Source organism: Mus pahari, chromosome 1 (assembly GCF_900095145.1).
Source record: "Mus pahari chromosome 1, PAHARI_EIJ_v1.1, whole genome shotgun sequence".
NCBI classification, from domain to species: Eukaryota; Metazoa; Chordata; class Mammalia; order Rodentia; family Muridae; genus Mus; species Mus pahari.
The window spans coordinates 111,175,064-111,194,113 of record NC_034590.1 but is presented as its reverse complement, the minus strand read 5'-3'; the positions used below and the strand labels follow the sequence as shown (position 1 = coordinate 111,194,113).

The window sequence follows — 19,050 nt, the reverse complement described above, 5'->3', positions numbered from 1 at the left end:
TCTCTCTCTCTCTCTCTCTCTCTCTCTCTCTCTCTCTCTCTCTCTCTCTCTCTCCTCTCTCTCTCTCTCCTCTCTCTCTCCTCTCTCTCTCCAGCCTGCTGCAGGTGGCTAGGGCGAGTGGAGAGGAAGATACCTCTCCCTGATCCATGCTACCAAACAGGAAACAAATGGCAGGGCCAGCTCTCCCATACTTATAACCCTGGGGCTGAGTCACCTAAAATTTGCACCACCAGAGTCAGCTCTACTTTGTTTTTCTAGGTGATGTTTAGGGCCTGTTCTTCCAAGTACTGCAGCTAGCTGAGGATGGGGGTGGGGGGTGAACTCTCCTGCTCAAACACCCCCAGGCTCTCCTATGATGCCCAAGCAAGGGTAGGGCCAGTTCTGCAGAATCCTCAAACATCAACATGTCCCAAGGTATCAGCTCAGACCAGGGACTCCACCTGGCTTTTGATAGTAACAGACCCCTCCTGCTGCTGCAGAACCATGGAACCTGACATGTCCATGAGTGACAGCATAGGCCAGGACTTTCCCATGATCCCAGATGGCATCACCAGTTGCTTGCATCAGGCTGTTTCTTACTACCCGTGAGTCTCCAGTTCTGCCTTTCTTCATTGTGCCTACATTCTTGTTTCTCTTCCATTTCTTTACCACTTGTTTGTTCCTCGTAGGGACACCCAAGGTTTCTGTGTGTCTCGGGTCAACTCAGGGGTAGTTTCAGGAGTGCTATGCCCTGCCTGTGCATTATGGTACCAGACTGGTAGTCATCTCAGACTAGCCCCCTGTCTGGGCCCAATAGTGCAATGCTCTTTGTGGTCTCAGTTCACCCCTCACCCAGGCCCACGTGAGTGGCCCTGGACAGGGGTTGTCTGTTTCAGACTCTCCTCATGTTCTTTGTGGGCTTTGTTAAAAAATATCCTGCTGGAGACTGGCCTGGCAGGAGGGAGCAAAAGAGTAGAAGAATCCTGCTTGGGACCATAGCTGTAGCCAGGATGGAGATGGGGCACAGTGCTGGGCATGTGTGGATGGATATTGGTCTGAAGCCTCAGGTACAAGATGGTTGATGGCAGTCCTGCAGCCTTGGCTCAAGAATGGGACCTTTGTCAAGCTGGGATGTTAGAAGAGTGTGGTGGTTTGAAATGCTTGGCCCAGGGAGTGGCACTGTTAGGAGGTGTGACTTTGTTAGAAGAAATATGTTATTGTGGGGTGGGCTTGGAGACCCTCCTCCTAGCTGCCTTGAAGTCAATCTTCTTAGTGTCTTCAGATCAAGATGTAGAACTCTTAGCTCCTCCAGCACCATGTCTGCCTGGACTGCCATGTTTCCTACCTTGATGATTGATAATGGACTGAATCTCTGAATCTGCAAGCCAGCTTTGATTAAATGTTGTCTTATATAAATGAGTTGCCTTGGCCATGGTGTCTGTTCACAGCAATAAAACCTTAAGACAAAGAGTTAAGATTTTCATCCCCAGCTCCAGTTAGGAAAAAGCTGACCTAACAGGTAAGGGATGAGCAACAGGAATTCACGATTCAGTTACTCCTTGCTGTCTTAGGTTGTGGTCCACAGTCACGTAGTCCAGATTCTGGGGTGTGTAGGAATAAAAGCATTCCTTCTGGAAAAGCAGGGGATGATGCAGGCCTACCAGCATCCAATGGCAACCACATGTAAATGCAATGAAAAGTTAAGGACACCGAGAAGCGAGCTGTCCACTGGGACCAGAGGAAGCAGTAATGCCCCAGCAGCCCTGCTGGAGCATGTGTGCAGTTTTGTTTTGTTTTGTTTTGTTTTGTTTTGTTTTGTTTTGTTTTGTTTTGTTTTGTTTTGTTTTTAAGGTTTTAAAAACAGGATAAAAAAACATTGCAAGCAAAAATCCACAGACTGCTAAAAGCACACAACAGTGGCAAGAACTGACTTGAATATTGAAATTGAAAGTTAAAAACTAAGCCTTAAGATGAACTTTTTTAAAATTGGTTATTTAATTTATTTCTATTTCAAATGTCGTCGCCCTTCCTGGTTTCCCCTCTGCTAATCCCCTATCCTGTCTCCTTCCCCCTTGCTTCTATGAGGCTCAGCATGTTGGGGGCAAAGTCCCATAAGGAAGTTCCTCCCAGGTGTGAACCAGGAAAGAAAGTACAAGGGACCAGGTAGTTCATGGACAGTATGGGGACTCAGCGACTCAGCTCTCTGTCAGGGTCCTTAGCAGGCTGCCTTGCAGTTAGCGCTCTTGGAGCACATGGCTTTACTGGGGTCTACTAGTCACTACCTGTAAACCATTTGAACTCACTTCATCTTTCTACAGGCTGTGTGTATTTGGTGACACAAATGTATTTGTTGAGGTTGGTTGTCAAATAGTCCTTGGCTTTAGTTTTGGTTTTGTTCTATATCATGTGAACGATTTGATTCAGAGACAAAGTGTAAAACAGGGTGGTCTCAGAGAGATTGAATTTTCCTCAGTGCTCCCCCAGGGCATATCCTGCGATCGATAGGTGCCCACATCAGCACTGTTTTGTCTGTCTCTCCTTGACACAGTGTATGCTGGGTGTCCACAGCCGCACAGATCTCAGCCTCTTTCCCCTCTTCTGCATGTCTTACTTAAGTGTCCAGAAGACCCCAGCTGCCACACAGACAGCCTTCTTTCAGGTGCCACTCACACCATTGGAGTGTCTCTTCTAGGGACTTTTCAGTTGTTCCTAGTGTCACTGTGACATAACCATCTTTGGGACAGATCTCTGGATGACAAGATGTTAAGCACAGGATAAATCTAGGATATGCATACCTCTCAGGTCCTGTTGCTCCCCGATGGGCTCCTGCAGTTCAGCTGTCATCTGAGTTTCTCTGACCTGGAGCAAGCCTGAGCAGGTTCTATGCATTTGAGGAACATTTGTTCTCTTTTGTGAGGTCCTTTCCAGCCTGTGGTCATGTCTCCTTTGGGGTTGTGGGTCTCTTCTTTGTTCTCAGCTACCTTTTCTATGTTTCAGGCATTGGACTCAGTCATGGAATGCTTGCCTAGCATGCACAAAGCCCTAGGCTCGGTCCTCAGCACCACAGAAACTAAACCACAGTTTCATGTTGCAGGCATTAACTCTGGCAGGGGCTGCAGGGTCTTTACCCTCACTATCTCTTGTCTTTTAGCATTGTTGTTGATTTTATGTTATGAAAAGGCTTTCCTTTTTACGTGTTACCAAGTTTACTAATCTTTTCCTGTGTGGTTTTCACATTTTTATTCCACACTTTATTAGGAAAGCCTTTTCTACTTTTAGGTTTTAAAGAAAGTTACATGGTTTCTCCTTGCATAGTTCTTCTTTTACCTGTCTGAGGTGCTGAATAAGTTACTACTCTATTGCTAGAATGAGATACCATTATCAAGGCAGCTTATAAAAGAAAGCATTTAATTGGGAGTGGTTTCAGAAGTTAGTCCATGATCATTATGGAGAGTGTGGTAGCAGGCAGGCAGGCTGGCTGGCTGGCAGGCTTGATGCTACAGCAGTAGCTGAGAGCTTACATACTGATTTGAAGGCAGGAGGCAGAGAAAAAGAGAGATTAGGCCTGGCATGGACTTTTGAAATCTCAGATCCCAGCCACAGTAGCATTTCTCCAAGTCCATTCCTCCTAATCTTTTGTAAAAAGCCAGGAACCAACATTCAAATATATGAGCCTATGGGGGCCATGCTAACTCAGATCTCCATAGTTGCCAGTCCAATTGCTGTTCCCCAGAGTGAGTGTCATTTAGCAGCAAAGTGTTCAGCTAACATGCATGAGTCTATCCATTCACCCACTGCAAAAATGACAAGAAGACAGAATATGAAGGCTGGATCCAGGTGTCATGTCTTGGCCATTATCCAGTTAGCTGCAAATCCCCTTTGCCTTCATCTCCATGTTTCTGTATATACAGGATCTGCATCTTTCCTTTGCCTATACTCTGTCTACCAGACCCTTACCACTTTAGTTTTCTTTATCATCCAGCAGGCCTGGGCTGTGACATCACTTTTCACTGTTCTGGCTAGGCTATTGTGGTGCTTTGAATAAAATGAACCCCATAGGCCCATAGGGAGTAGCACTGTTAGGAGGTATGGCCTTGGTGGTGTAGGTGTGGCTTTGTTGGAGGAGGTGTGTCACTAATGGGGTCTCTCAGATGCTCACATCAGTCCAGTGTGCCTGTTAATTTCTGCTGCCTATGGATCCAGATGTAGAACTCTCAGCTCCTTCTCCAGTACTACGTCTGCCCATGTGCAGCCATGCTTCCTGTCACGGCAGAAATGGACTAAGGCCGAAACCAATTAAATGTTTCCTTTATAAGAGTTGCTATGGTCATGGTGTCTCTTCACAGCAATAGAAACCCTAACTAAGATGGCTATTGTTGTTGGAATTCCTGGATACACTTTATAGTAGTTAAGTTAGGCTCTAGGAAAAGCATGGTGATGCTGTACTGGAATTTATACAGTCAACTTGTTAGGAGGCAAGCCCTCCCTGCAATACTCAGTCTTAAGTTTATTCTGCCCTCAAGTATGCTTTGAGCATCTTTGTTACCTTTGTGCCTAGTCTTCATCACACTTTGTGCCTAGACTCCATCGTGCTTTTGTCTTGCTATCTTGGGGGAATCTTAAGCCCATCTCCTCTCCTAAGTGTTTAGCCTTGGGGTGGATGGAAACAAAAGATCTGTCAGCAGTAACTGCAGCTGCTCTCTGCACTCAACCCCCACGTCTCTCCCCGGCTAGCTTTTCTGTAGATCCTTTGAAAGTTTCCACATCCCTGAGCTGAGCCTAGAGGTGGTACCCATTTCTCCCTAGTGCTCACCATTTTGGTGCTCCCCATAAGGGATGTAGTGACCAGTTCACTTCAAGCACCAAGGCGTGGTGAGATCCCTGGGAGAAAATAGAAAAGATTAATTGTTACTTGTTTTCTTCTGTGGTCAAATACTTGACAGGAAACAACTTGAGGCCATCCTGGAGGAGAGGCATTATTGAGCACAAGGAAGCTGGCTTCGTGAGTCTGTAGTTACAAGCTGACAGCAGGTCTGACCGGAATACTTTTAGACTTAGTGCCTTACTTTAAATGTCTATCCCTCAAAGATTCCACAACCTTCCAAACAGTGCTAAAAACGGGGGATGGAATATTTGAACACCTGAGTCTATAAAGAATACTCCAAGTCTGTAGCAGATATTTCACATTCAAACCACAACAGGATCATAGGACTGACAAGACTCGGGCAACAGGAGTGAAGCAGGAGCAGCCTCATCTGAAGGGACAGCAGAAAGCATGAAATCAGATTGCCTCACAGGAAAGCTAAGTGGGTCACCACGTTACTGTGTGCCTCAGGCTCCAGGTCGGCTGAAATGCCAGAGATAGTGTGGAGATGCAGGGATGGAGATATCACTGGATCTAGGACATCAGCAGGATGCTGGAAGAGTAAACAGCAGCAGAGAGCTGGGTCAGTTCTTCCTGGGAATATCATGTGAGCACAGGAAGAATGAGGACCTGTGGGAAGGTTGGACGCTGGCTTCATGTTTCTGTTCTCTGACAGCTACACTCTATTCTATGCCCACATTTGTCCTGCATCCCTCATGGTCCAAGTTCCTTGTCTCTTCATCTCAGTGGCTGGCGGGGACCCTCCAAGGCAGTGCCCAGCTTGTGGGTGCTTGGCATGTTCTCTTTGTGGCCTTTGAACTTGTTCACTTGTCCTTGTAGGGCCACCCTGGATTCCTCATTCCTCGGGCTTCTCCTTCCTGCTTAGTTTCATAATGGTTTGAATGAGAAGGGCCCGTATAGGCTCTTAAGTTCAAACGCTTGGTCCTCAGTTGGTAGCCATTTGAGAAGGATTAGGAAGTGTGGCCTTGTTGGAGTAGGTGTGACCTTTGAAGGAAATATGTCATAGGGAGTGAACTTTGTGGTTTCAAAAGCCTATGCTTGTGTTTCTTCTCTGCCTCTTGCCTGTGGCTCAGGGTGTAAAGCTCTCAGCGACTGCCCCAGCATAGCAGTCTGCCTATCTGCCTCCCGTCATGATGATAATAAATCAACTCTGAAGCTATAAGCAAGCCTCCAATTAATTGTTCCATTATTAAGAGTTGTCTTGGTCAGAGTGGCTCTTCACAGCAACAGAGCATTAATTACAACACTTCCCTTCCTTCCCAAGCACCCTCCCTGCCTCTGGTGGAGCAGACCTTACCCAGCTGTGCTTGTGAGCTCACAAGAGTAGTGTGTGTCTCCTCCTCCTCTTCACATTCCCCAGGTGTGTTTGTGGGAGGAACAGGGTCCACCGTGTTTCCACCACAGGGCCTTGGGTAGGTCCCCCAGGTACACAAGGCAGAGTTGCTCAGCACCAGTTCCCAGAGTGCTTACCTGCCTGCTTAGCAGACTGGGCCCTTGAGACTTCCCTGGGCACTTAGGAGAGAGCACATTTGTTGTAAGTTCAGTCAAAGGATCAAGCCGATTCCTTTTATTTCTATTTTTGGTGTGTGTGTGTGTGTGTGTGTGTGTGTGTGTGTGTGTGTGTGTGTGTATTCACATGCATGTGGAGGTTAGTGGTCAACCCTAGGTGTTGTCCCTCAGGTGCTGCCCACCTTGATTTTTGAGACTGGGGAGAAACCAGGCATAGACCTCACCAAGTAGACTGAGCTGGCTGGCCAGTGAGTTCCGGGAGTCTGCCCGTCTTCTCTACCTTCCCAGCACTAATAACACTACAACACATAGTGCAGAGTCCTGCCTTTATGTGGGTTCTGGGGATTCAACTCAAATCCTCATGTCTGTGTGGCAAGCATTCTACCAACGGAGCCATTTCCCTTTACTTAGTTTTAAGGTTCATATATTTATATTGTGTGTGAATGTATGGTGTGTGTGTGTGTGTGTGTGTGTGTGTGTGTGTGTGTGTGTGTGCGCGCGCGCGCACACGCGTGCGCGTGCACACGCGCCTTGTACATATGGAGGTCAGAGGACAACTTTTGGAGTCACTTCTCCCCTCCACCCTTATGCAGGTTCCTGGGATTGTACTCAGTAGCCAGGCTTGAGTGACAAGTGCCTTTACCTGTTGAGCTATGCCCTGGCCCCTCATTTATGTTTTTAATTTTTTATTACTTTATGTGTATGGGTGTTTTGTCTACATGTATGTCTAAGTACCACGTGCATGCCTAGTGCCTATGGAGGCCAGAAGAGGTTGTCACATCCCCAGGGATGGGTTACAGATGGTTGTAAGCTGACATGTAGTTACTAGGAATCAAACCTCGGTCCTCGGGAAGAACATCAAGTGCTCTTAACCACAGAGCCTTCTCTCTAGCCTCTCATTTATATTTTGAAGTCAACTCTACCAGCATTTTTTTTTGAGCTGCAGACCTCTGCTGTGCTATCTATGGAAACACGACCCTGCATCCAAGATCTATTTAAAAACTATAGGGTGGAAATGTGGAAACAGAAGGCAAGCATGTCGGATCCAGCTTTCTCCAGGCTGAGCAGCACCCTTCCTTCCTCCTCATGACTGTAACACCAGCAAGAACATTCTGGTACTTGCACACACACCCTCCTCTCTCTTCAGGGTCTCACTGTATTGCCCAGGCTGGCCTACAGCTGGTGATCTGCATGCCTTACCCACTAGAGTGCTGGAATTACAGGTATGTGCCCAGCTCGCTTTCAGCCCTTTCCTTTGGGGGAACTTCAGATGTGTCACCCATAACCTTGAATCACTTCTGTAGAGCCACCCTACTTCACCTGCAAACCTGAGTGCCCAGTGCTTGGTCCCATTTTGTTTCCTGACTCTGCCTCACTTGGGGAGCCAGGGGCCCAGTGATTTAGGTGCTAAGTGTATACTCCCTATTAGGAAAAGTATTGGGCCTCCTGACGTGCACCCCTGGGCTGCTCTGTCATGGCTGGTGTATTGCTAATGTCTTTTTTTCAGAAGGATGTCTGTCTGCTTTCTACTTAATCCAACTTGTAGCTGCAGTTCCCTTTTGTCACTGTGCGGAAGAGATACCCACTGTCCCATCTAGAAGGCAGAATCCCTCTTAGAGTATATTTAAAGTGGACCTAGGGCTTCTTGTTTATTCATTGTGTCTTGCTGTGATTTTCCTAGGGCCCTGTTCAGACCTTAGATTTTTAGCATGGACTATTGTGTCTACTGCCCTGGCTGAAGCAGGACTTGTTCCTGCTAAAGCAGGTTTTCATCTCTTGGTGCCTCTGTTTCCCCAGTGGGTAGAACAGTGATGGTGTGCACTATATATGTGGCCATAGTGTCCCTTGACATGGAGGACCTTAACATCTGAGAGCATTCCTACCAAATGATGCTCTTGACTCCCAGTGATGGTGCCATGCCTCACTGGGAGGGGTTGAGGAATCAGCATTTTGCTGTGGCTTCATGAAGACAGGCACATGAAATTTCTTGTCCTGAAAGCCACACTCTGAGATCAAAGGTGAACTTAGAGAAGCTGACTTCTGTGTCCTCCTGCTGTCTTTCAGCACACCCACTGCCTCATCAACTGCTGGACCATGTTTGTCAATCCCCGGCATTCTGTCTGCCAGATAGACCTCACCAAGTGCATAGGAAAGGCAGGCTTACTGGCCACATCTGTGAGGACCTGGGTGTTCCACCCCAGGCCCAGGAGCTTTGCCACACTAGGTCTGTTTGCATCCACTTCTGGGGAGCAGGGAGTAGCCCACAGCCCATAGCAGGACCCCTCTGGTTTCTTCTCCAGAAGCTTTTGGGGCCATAGCTAACCAGCCCCACCATTAGCCACATTCTGTCATCTGGAGATTATCTTGTACCCTTCCTACACAGTCCAGCCAGGACATTATCTGCCCCACACTACATATAGTTTCCCTTTGTCATGTTTCCTTCTTTCCATTCCTACCTCTGGAACCCAAGCCATAGAGCCCCACATTTCCAACCCTGTAATTCCCTTCCACATGCATGGAATGTTCTCCACTCTCAACAGAAGGTAGAAAAGAAAGGAGCAACTGATAGCCACATGCATAGTAAGCCAGTCATTGACAGGTATCTCAAATATAGTGCACCTGAGGAGGCAGAACAAGATTTAAGGTCCTAGCACCAATGTAGCCACAACCTCTTGGTGTTTGAGCAGTGCAAAGCACCTTTCTCCACATTTCTGCCCTTTGCAGTCACCACAGTGATGGGTGCTAGGATGCCCTCTTCTGCCGACAGGCTCCTCTGTCTGCCTAGGATGTCCTGATGCTGCCCTTGGGTTCAGTGACTGCAAGGCTGGTGTGTGGGTCCCTGGCTTGCTTCGCTCCTGCCCATGCTCTCAGTGTTCAGCCAATGGCTAGGTACCTCTCACCTATTCCTCTTAGACACCGTCTCATCCCTTGTGTTCTGTTGATAGCTCTAGCTCTGTTCCTGGCAACTTTGAACCACAAACAGGGAGCCACAAGAGTGCCCAGGAAAAGACACGCAGAGGAGACACACAGTGCCAGGGTTTATTGCAGCTTAGGGATGAGTGAGCACAGACCCCTCTTCAACCCCAGATCCCAGAGCCCCTCCAGCAGGCAGCCACCTTGCCTGATACAGCTCCCTGGTAGCTGGTCTTGCTTGGACAGTCCCATCTGCTTTTGTGAGCGTGAGATGCCTGACACAGGGCTTGCTTTATGTGGCAGAGGACACACAGGCTTGCTGTGGGGAGCCCTACAGCCACAGGCTCTCACAGAGGATGAGGCCAAAACAGCCAACAGGCTCCTCAGGGCCAGATCCTCACCTGGAACCCTCCTCAAGTGGATCTTGATTGCCCCACCACCCTCTTTGATGCTGATCTCACCAGTGACAGGCGGAGGGTGGAGCAGAGGCAGTGAGGGCCACAGGGGGTTCTTGTGGGCCTCGTGGAGCTTGCCTGCCTAAGGTTCTCATGGTCAGTTGTGCAGGTTCTGCCCCAGGTGGAGGGACATAAGGGGTTGGGGATGTAATTGCCTTCTAGCAGTGGGCTCTAGGAAGCAATCATGGAAGTCCCAGGCAGGGAGCTGCAGGCCGGGGCACAGTTGCACTCATCGATGTGGGTATAGGTGTGCTGGATGACTGTGCCATCAGAACACTGCAGAGTTACAGCTACATCATGGACCTTGCTCTCCTGACAGCAGGTGCACTGGCGCTCCATGGCCTGAGCCTCCATGGAGTACCTGTGGACATGGGAGGTTGTTCCTCTTATCAGTAGAATGATTCATGGTCCTCTGTGGGCTCTTGACAACTGCTTGACTGTCCAGCATGGCTGCTTTCTCAAACACAAAGCCCTACCCCTCCTGGACTCTCTTTAAACCCTATTCCATCTCTCATAGCCTTCTGTGCCTCTATTCCCTTTCCATGCTGCTGATCCTGTACAGATGTTCCCTCTGGACAGCCGCCCTAAGCCCCGGAGTGAGTCTCTGGCCATTTCTCCTGCCCTCTTTAACTACAAACTCTCAACCATCCTGAACACTCCCTCTTCACAGCTGACCACAGCCTGGGGCCATCTAGGACCATCTAGGACTAACAGAGGGATCCAATACTGCCTGGTCCCTTGCGCATATTCAGATTCCTGCCGGTGAGTTCCCAGCCAAACCCCTATTTTATGCAGAGAGCTACATGTGACCTTCTGACCCCAAGCAGGGGACAGTCTCTGAGACCCAAGGTGACAAGCAGCAACTAGTTTTGCTGTACTCTCAGGGGAGGTAAGGTACCCACTCACTTGGATATTCCAGAGCAGGAGCCCTCGCAGAAGGTGATGTTGACCTCTGTCTCACAGCCCTTGTGCCTCAGGATTGTTGCATTTACGTGCACTTGACAGGTACTTGAGTCTGCAAAGTAGACAGGCCAGTTCAAGGACCCTAGACCCTTACTTGGAGGCCCTGGACCTGGTAAAGCTCACCCTCCATGGTGTCATTTTGACAGGATCTAGAATCACCTAAGAGAGAAGCTCAGATTTTCTAGATTAAGTTAATTTATGAGAAAAGACCCACACAGAATGTGGCAGGACCTCCATGGACAAGGGTCTCAGCCTGAATGGAAAGGAGAAAGTGAGCTGCCAGCCAGCATTCATCCCTCGCTGCTTCCTGGCTGCGGACATCTGCCTCTACTCTTGTGGCCACGTCTCCCCACCGTGTGGGACGGCACACTCCAGTCAAACAAATCCTTCCTTCCTTAAAATGACTTTGTCCCATGTTTTATCACAGCAGTGAGAGAAGTGACTGACACACCTTTCATGGGTGGCCTACCCCTTCCCTCATCCTGGGACCCTGATGGGATCTGCCATCCCATGGAAGAAACTTGTATTGCTTTTGGTGGGAACTGGATGGAGCTGAAGGAGATAGGAGATGTCTTCAACTTACCCTCTTTTTCACAGGAGTAACAGCAACCCGTTTTCCTTAGGGTTCCCTACAGAGCCAAGAAAAGAACAAGACTGGAGCAAAGTTGGGATAGGGGAACAAGCTGTAGAAACACAGACTCCTTGGGGTAGAGCCTTCCAGGGGAATGATAAGGGTGGACCACCCAAAGGCAGGGCCTCCCAGGCACATACCATACAGTTGGATACATCAGGGCAAGACGTGGGGATTGGGGTCAGCACATGGACTCCATTCTCAGCCATACAGCGGTATGCAGTGCAGTTGTCCACAGGACTGTTCACCCAGGTTTCATTGGGCTGGAAAGCAAATCACACAATAAAGGTCCAGGCAGCGGTTGATCCTCTGTGGCCGAGACCTGCTCAAGGGCGGTCTCCTTCCATCCTCTCCTATTACCTGTACCACATGGCCCTCTGGTGTGAGGCAAGCACTCTGCACACACTGCCCGCAGCACTGCCCTGGCACCAGCGTGTACTTGAAGCCCTGTGGGAACAGGAGAGATGGTCAGGTCTCTCATGTATCCCAGTCACCCTCCTGAGCACACACTTGGGGCTCTGGGCTTCCTTAACAGGAACTACAGAAAGGTCCTATCTTTGCTGTGTTCCCAGGACTTGCAGCTTAGCTCACCCTGCTTCTCTTTGTTGATTGCAATGGTTCTCAACCTTCCTAATACTACAGCCTCTTAATACAGTTTCTAGTGTGATAGCAACCCACCACCATAAAATTCCTTCATTGCTGCTTTATAACTGTAATTTTGCCACTGTTATGAATCCTAGTGTATCTGATAGACAGGATGTCTGATATGTGAAAAGTTGTTTGACCCTCAGAGGCATTGTGACCCACAGGTTGAGCACCACTTGTCTACTGGTACCATATAGACCCGTTTCTAGTCAGTTCATCCGCCTGCAGGTCCTGTCGTCTAGTCCTTACTCTCCGCCTACTCTTCCCATTGGAAAGGAACAAGACCTCAAACTGAGGGTGAACTGGAGGACTCTCAGTGGTAGGCTGCCATGGGTAGCCTCTCAGGATGTTTTCTGGGCCACAGGCTCACCTGCGGACAAGAGGTGCTACAGTTTGTCTCCATACACTCTACTTTTGGCTCTTGGTCGCCATCAGAGAGGCAGGTGCATGTCTGGCAGGGACCCCCTGGGAAGGTTGTACCGACCTAGAGCAGAAGAGAAGAATGACACGGAAGGCAAGGCAGATATGGGTGGGCATATCAGGTCAGGATGTGTAGCTGAATCCAGGTAGTGCCCACAGGGCTCAGATATCTTCCCTCTTAAGGGCCCAAACCCCCTCTTCAGATCTGCCATCCATGGCAAGAATGTCAAGAGAAGACCAGGGACTGGGGGACATGGGTTTCCCACCTACCTCAACCTACCCCTGCCATCCACCCTGCCTGGGCTGAGCCCTTACCCCATAAATGGTGTCATTGTATATACACAGCTTAGGTCCTGAAAGGAAAGGGGATTGTGTATGCATCTGGCAGCAGGGCACAAACCCTTGCTCCCCTGCATCCCTCAACTCCATTGCAACCAGTCTCAGTGTCGCCTCCCCCATGCTTCTGCCCCATTCCTACTTACGACAGCTGTAGCTGGGGCAGCAGCTGCTATTCTCATGGGTCTGAACCAGCTCATACCCTGGCTCGCACGTGGGTAGGCTCTTGGGGCAGGTGGTTGAATTGCAAACTGTTGAGGGGAAGCACCGTCAGGATACTGCCCATTTAGCCACCCCTCCCCATCTTCTTCCTTTCTAGAAATACTGGCCTCTGGTGTCATTTTTTTCCCTTGGTACCTAGTGTGCTTCATGGTTTTTCTGGGTTTCAACAAATTCCCTCACTCTTTGACCCTCTTGGTCCTCACCAGTTCTCTGCTTTGTTAGCTCAGACCAGAGGTCACCAGCTTTATTTTTATGTAAAAAGCTGAAACATCTTGAGCTCATCCCCCACCTCTCAAATGGCCCAGTGCAGCTAAGCTAGAGTGTGACTCTTCTATGTCCCCAGGATGCTCACCACACAGTGTCTCAGAGCAGCACGGGTTGTCAGCACTGGGCCAGGTCACAGTCACAAAGCCAGCTTCTGTGCACTGTGGGGGTTCATCCTGGCTCTCACACTTCACTGGCTCACACTGGACTGACACAGAGCCGGGGTCACACACACAGGCCTGACAGTTGCTGATCCAGTGTTCTCCAGGCTGAAACAGGCCAAATCAGGATCTCTGAAGGCTCTGAGGTCCTAAAGTCCCTGGCCTGTCTACCTGAACTCAACTCCAGGTCATAGTTTACCCTAAGCAGGTTAGCTCTCTGTTGCCCAGAGTGGCAGCAAGAAGGAAACCCAGGAGCCCACATCAGCTTCCTGGGTGAAGACTTGGCCTCCCTCCTTCCCTCCCTCCCTCCCTCCCTCCCTCCCTCCCTCCTTCATGATCTTCTTTACTTTAGCTCAAGCAGAGGCCAGCAAGCAGCACTACTCACAAACTTGGGTAGCCCATCTGGTCCCACGCAGGCTGGAAAGAAATGAGTAAAGTTGTTACTGAAGACGCTGAGGTTCAAGGTCAGGCCGAAGGGGGTTATAAGCTAAGAGGGCTGCGCTCTTAGCTCCGGCTACCTGTACCCAAGCCAAGACCTCTATCTTTTCCCAGGATGGAACAGAAGGTCCTAGAGAACGCTGAGTCTGTCAGGTCCCTGGGGCAGTAGTAATATTAGACGTTGAGATTCTAGCTCTTAGTGGTGAAGGCAGGCAGGTTCTCTGACCAGCCCCAAGCAGCAAAGTTTAGACAGAATGGTGGCAGGCTCACAGGAGGCCTTTTGACATCTTCAGGAATTATGACTTCACCAGGGTCTTCTCACACTAGTCAGGCTGAACAGGGTCCTGGTCTGGGAGGTGAGGAGAGACCCTGTGGAGGGCAGGGGTGGGGCGGGGTTTGTCTTATGTTAGGTGAATGGCACTTACGACACTCTGACACACAGATGTCCATGCGTGAGTTGAAGAGGAGCTGATTCTCGGGGCAGAAGCAGCCCTCGGCCAGCATCCCATTTGAAGGCTCCTGGGTCCTGATGTGAGGAGGAGCAGCAGAGTGTTCATCAGATACCAGGTAGCACCTCTCAGAGACAGTTGTGAGCATCCCAGGGAGTCCTCGGGTGAAGGTACCCACAGGCTCAGTGCCAACCCTTCAGACATGCCTGGGAGGCCAGCTGCTACCTCCACATTCCCTGTCATTCAGGTAGCACTCACCACGAGTTGCAGGATGCTGGATGCAGGGGTCCACAGGGCCTGTACTCCTTAGTGGGTGGACAGGAGAGGTCTGTGGGCACAGAGAGTGTCATCGAACAGGTTCAGAAGAACCAAGGAGGCTGGAGCCCTAGGTTGGATGCTCCAACTTACCACACAACCCTCCAGTGGCATTGCGCCAGTTAGTGCATACATCCTGGGCCCGGCAGAGTGCTGCATAGGCCTCCAGGCTCTGACAGAGCGTGTCAGTAATATTGGCATTGCAGTGGTCACTGACACAGCTTCTGAAGAAGGCATCTGGAGGGATGAGCCTGTGGCACTCGGCGAAGACCCTATGACAGTGAGTGGTCAGGGCTAGGAGCTCAGCAGGGAGGCTGGCCAGGGAACTACTGCCCAGTCCCACCACCCCAAAGGCAGACTCACTGGCTCAGCATCAGCTCACAGAGAGGTGCAGAGGGGCATGGGGTGGAGGTCAGTGTGCTGGACACTGGGGTCTGGGGAGTGGTGCTGGGGGGAGGGCTAGGCTGAGCTAAGCAGCTGCTGCTACTGTTCCCAGGCACCAGCCATTCTTTGGCCATGTCCCGGCAGTCAGAAGCTATGGTGCCATCAGGCCGGCGGCAGTCGTCCGTCTGGCTGTTTGTGCAGGTACCTGGTGAGTAAGGCAGGGATTACATCAGCTTCCGCTGTTTCCCATAGACCTGTTCCTTCCCCCACTTATGGAACCAGAATGAGCCGTGTCATGCCTACTCACCACACTGGCCCTCAGTATTGCTGCTGAAATATCTGTAGGGCAACCATATCTGGAAGATGTTCCCATCAAAGGTGATGCTGGTGCCAATGGTGGAAATGTTGACACTCATTGTGGTGGCCCCGCTCAAGGACACGGTCACGCCATTCTTACTGAAACCTGACCGTAACCACATCTGGTCCCATATAATCTAGGGATGTCCAGAGGGAACCAATAATCAGAGGGCCAGCTTGGCAGCACGCTGCTTTGGGGGGTTCTCCCTCCCAAACACCAGAGGCATTCCTATTGTCTCCTCAGTCTAGAGCTAGGAATTAATTTCTTTGCCTAGGCCAGCTCCTACAGGCCATTTCTGCAGAAGGGAGAATGTTCTTGGTCCTCGGAGCTTTTCATCTCTGTCTATGCCACCCCATATCTAGACCTCATGTTTGCAATGTGGTATGGGGGCCCTACCTATCACAAGACTCACCAGGCTCTCTTCCTTCCCACCATCATTGGTGGTGATGGTAAGGATAATCTCCATGGAGTTGTAGTACACACTGAGGGCACGGGGACAGGAGGTGACATTTGTGGTAGCCCCACAGTAGTAGCTGTGGGCAAGGATGCTCAGGTTACCATGGCGAGGGTGGATCTCTCTCATGAGCACCGAGGTACAGTTGTCCAGGAAAGTATAGGAGGTGCCATCGAATGTCAGGTAGTGTGAGTGCCCCCATCCACTGCAGAAGCCTATGGGAGATTACAGTTGCAGACTCACTCCCCAACCTTATTACCTAGTGCCACCTCAGGAACTAGGACCTTAAGGGAACAGTTGCTACATCTATAAAATAGTATAGTGAATAGGATTTTGGTCTTAAAATGGGACCATTCCAAATTACCTCAGTGTCCCTTGAACCTACTGACAGTGTACTTATAAGTGATAGAAAGACAATGAGCAAAAGGCCATAAGAAGATGGAGGCAGAATGAAGCAATGAAGCCACAAGCCAAAGACTCCCGTAGCCCTTAACCTGCAAAGGCAGGAAGGATCCTCCCTGGCCTCCATAGGGAGTGTGGCCTTGCGTGGTTTGATCTGGCTCTAGCTTGGGGATGAGAGACCCTAAGAGTTTTCAGTCCTAAGTCCCAAGCTTGAGTCATTTATCATCCAGTAATGGAAGCTGTCATCAGTACCACAGGAAAGGACTCACACTGTGACTTTGCCACCCTGCCTCTCTCTGGTTTCAGCCCCTGCCTATGTCACATCCATGTTCTTCGCCTCCCTGTGCACACTGCTTGCAGGCTAGCTCAGCATTTGCGTGTGCTGTCTGAGATCGACAGACACTGAGGTCAAATGCCTCGGTGCTGTCCCACCTTGCTGAGCTGCCCCATGCCTGCCCTCTGCTCACATTCACACTCGTAGTGGAAGTGGCAAGGCTCCTGGTCCCACACTTTGATAGGCAAGTGCTTGTTGGCACAGGTGACATTGTCCACAGGCTCTGGCTCGAGGAGAATGATTTGATTGTTGCCCTGGCACCTGGCCACTGTGCAGTTCTCCAGGGTCCAAGACTCATTCACCTGAGGGAGAAGATAGACAGGGTGTTTACCTGGAGCTCGTGTGGAGACTCAAGCCCTGTCCTGTCTGCAGCTCTGGGTTCTTGCAGCTCTGAATGCCAGAAGGCAGCCTGTGTCTGCTGATCAAGACCCCAGAGCCTGTGCACCCCTCCCAAAAGGAACTAGCTACTGGAAGGCAGGTCACTGAGACAGGCCACAGGGCTGGGGTGCTGCTGAGAGTTAGCCATGGCTTAACCCAAAAGCAGTTGTCCCTGACAACCCAAATGCACACCGCATTGGAGGGAGCTGGAGGGGGAAGGGAAACTCACCTGCCGGGGAGGGATGGCATTATCACAGCCAGGAAGCAGGGGAGGCAAAGATGCAGGGGTAGAGGACATTGGAGGTGAAGAGGAGGGGCAGGTACCCTGGAAGCGGTCAACATCACAATACTGGTTGCAGATGGCATAGAATTGGCAGCCAGCTCCATCAGTCTTATTGTAGATGATATCCCCTGTGAGGGAAAGGGCACAAGAAAACATAGCGACACCCCAGCTGAAGAGGCAGGCTAATGCCAGGGGGAGGAGGCATAGGGTCTGAGGGGTAGCCTGAGGGCTCGTAGCTCTGAAAACTGACAGGGGACATAGGGTAGGGAGGACAGGGACTTGTCTACTCACCAGGTAAGAACAGCTGCCCAAATGCCTGACAGAAGCAGGTTGACGACAAAGATGTATGGCTGGAAAAGACAGTCCTGGGGGTACTGAAGACGGAGGAAGAAGCAGTAGACACACTGAAGGTCACCTGGCTGCTGGGGGAGACTTTGGGGGCATGAGGGGTCCCTGAGGTTGAGGAGGGGGCCACAGTGGGGCCAGTGGCTATAGGTGAAGTCTCGGTGGTCAACATTGTGGAGGTGTGAGTAGACATCAGGGAAGAGGAGTGGGGCTCACTGGAACTACTGAGTCCAGGGGGAAACGTCGTGGTATTCAAAGCCAGGGCAGTGTGAGTAGATGGCAGGTGAGAGGAAAAAGGAGCAGTGGACATGGTGGCCATGGGTGACGTGGTACAGTGGCTATAGTTGTCACAGCAGAGGAGGCGCACGTGGTAGTTGTCACAATACTGCAAAGGTCCCGATTGGTTGATATTTTTGCATATCAGCCCGAATCGCACATCACACTGGACCACCTGCTCTAGAGTTTCCAGGGGCCTGTCTGGCTCCTTTTCTGAACGGCACTGGATGTCCTTGGGCTGATCACAGAAGATGTAGCCAACCTCACGAAATACTGCATAGACCTCAAAGTCCCCACCTCTGGGGCCGGGGTTAGGGAAGTCTGCGTCAAACCACTCTGTCCATTTGCAGCGAGGCGCACAGCCTGAGTCAGGAAGCGTAGACCATGTGGATGCTTGGGTGCTTGGCCCTGAAGAGCTGGCGGGACGGTTAGTAAGAAAGGTGGACTCCGTGCTCAAGGACACTGAGGTTGTGAAAGGGACCAGGGGAGACTTGATGGTGCTGTAAGGAGTAGTAGGACAGTGGCTATAGTCATCACAGCAAAGCACACGTATATTGTAGTTAAAGCACATTTTGAAATCATCTTTCTGATCCTCATTTTTGCAGACCAGCCCCGTTTCCAGGTTGCAGCTTACTACTTGGCCAACCTTATCAATGCTCACTGCAGGGTAGTTCTCTGCCCGACACTCAATTTTCTCTGGTGCCTGGCATATCTTCTTACCAGAGGCCCTGATGTTTTCATAGGTTTCCATGTCCCCTTTTACTGCTCCCGAGGTCGGGGAGTCCACATCAAACCATTCAGTCCACTTACACTTGGGCGGGCAGTGTGTTGTGCCCTGGGGGGTAGTAGCACTAGTCACAGTTACTGGTAGGGTAGGTGTCATGGGTATACTGGTAGACACCTCTGTTATGCCTGTGGTAGACTCTAGGCTGGTGGACAGAGATGTTGAGGAGACAGTGCCAGCTGTACCCGTAAGTATACTTGTCCAGATTCCAGTTGACGAAGTTTGCTGTGTTGTCAAGCCAGTCGTCGACTGTAATGTCTCGGGCAAGTTCTTGGGTGTTGAATGACTTGAGGAGACGCTTCTTGGACTGCTGGTTTCTGTGACACTCGAGATGCTTGTTGCTACTGTGGTGGAGGCCGAGTGAGGACTGGTCATGGACAGAGTAGTGTTGGGATGAGGCATAGAACTCAGGGTCTGACTGGCAGTAGTTGCTGATCCAGTCATTGGGGCTGACCCTGCAGTGGTGG

At 50.4% G+C, this 19,050-nt stretch overlaps 1 protein-coding gene across 1 annotated transcript in view; it reads right to left on the bottom strand.

Annotated features, from left to right (window-relative positions):
- Positions 1-9,912: 9,912 nt before the first annotated feature.
- Muc5b (mucin 5B, oligomeric mucus/gel-forming) overlaps positions 9,913-19,050 on the bottom strand; it is a 32,659-nt gene continuing 23,521 nt past the window's right edge. The window contains exons 33-51 of the mRNA XM_021207432.1: positions 17,470-19,042; positions 17,125-17,306; positions 16,651-16,819; positions 15,740-15,996; positions 15,277-15,463; positions 14,949-15,174; positions 14,679-14,857; positions 14,529-14,598; positions 14,247-14,347; positions 13,769-13,800; positions 13,311-13,491; positions 12,883-12,987; positions 12,716-12,753; positions 12,351-12,464; positions 11,696-11,782; positions 11,476-11,598; positions 11,288-11,333; positions 10,648-10,756; positions 9,913-10,102 (exon numbers count right to left, since the gene is read on the bottom strand). Of these exons, the coding sequence (XP_021063091.1) occupies positions 9,913-10,102; positions 10,648-10,756; positions 11,288-11,333; positions 11,476-11,598; positions 11,696-11,782; positions 12,351-12,464; positions 12,716-12,753; positions 12,883-12,987; positions 13,311-13,491; positions 13,769-13,800; positions 14,247-14,347; positions 14,529-14,598; positions 14,679-14,857; positions 14,949-15,174; positions 15,277-15,463; positions 15,740-15,996; positions 16,651-16,819; positions 17,125-17,306; positions 17,470-19,042 (3,969 nt within the window). The remainder of the gene's footprint in view (positions 10,103-10,647; positions 10,757-11,287; positions 11,334-11,475; positions 11,599-11,695; positions 11,783-12,350; positions 12,465-12,715; positions 12,754-12,882; positions 12,988-13,310; positions 13,492-13,768; positions 13,801-14,246; positions 14,348-14,528; positions 14,599-14,678; positions 14,858-14,948; positions 15,175-15,276; positions 15,464-15,739; positions 15,997-16,650; positions 16,820-17,124; positions 17,307-17,469; positions 19,043-19,050) is intronic.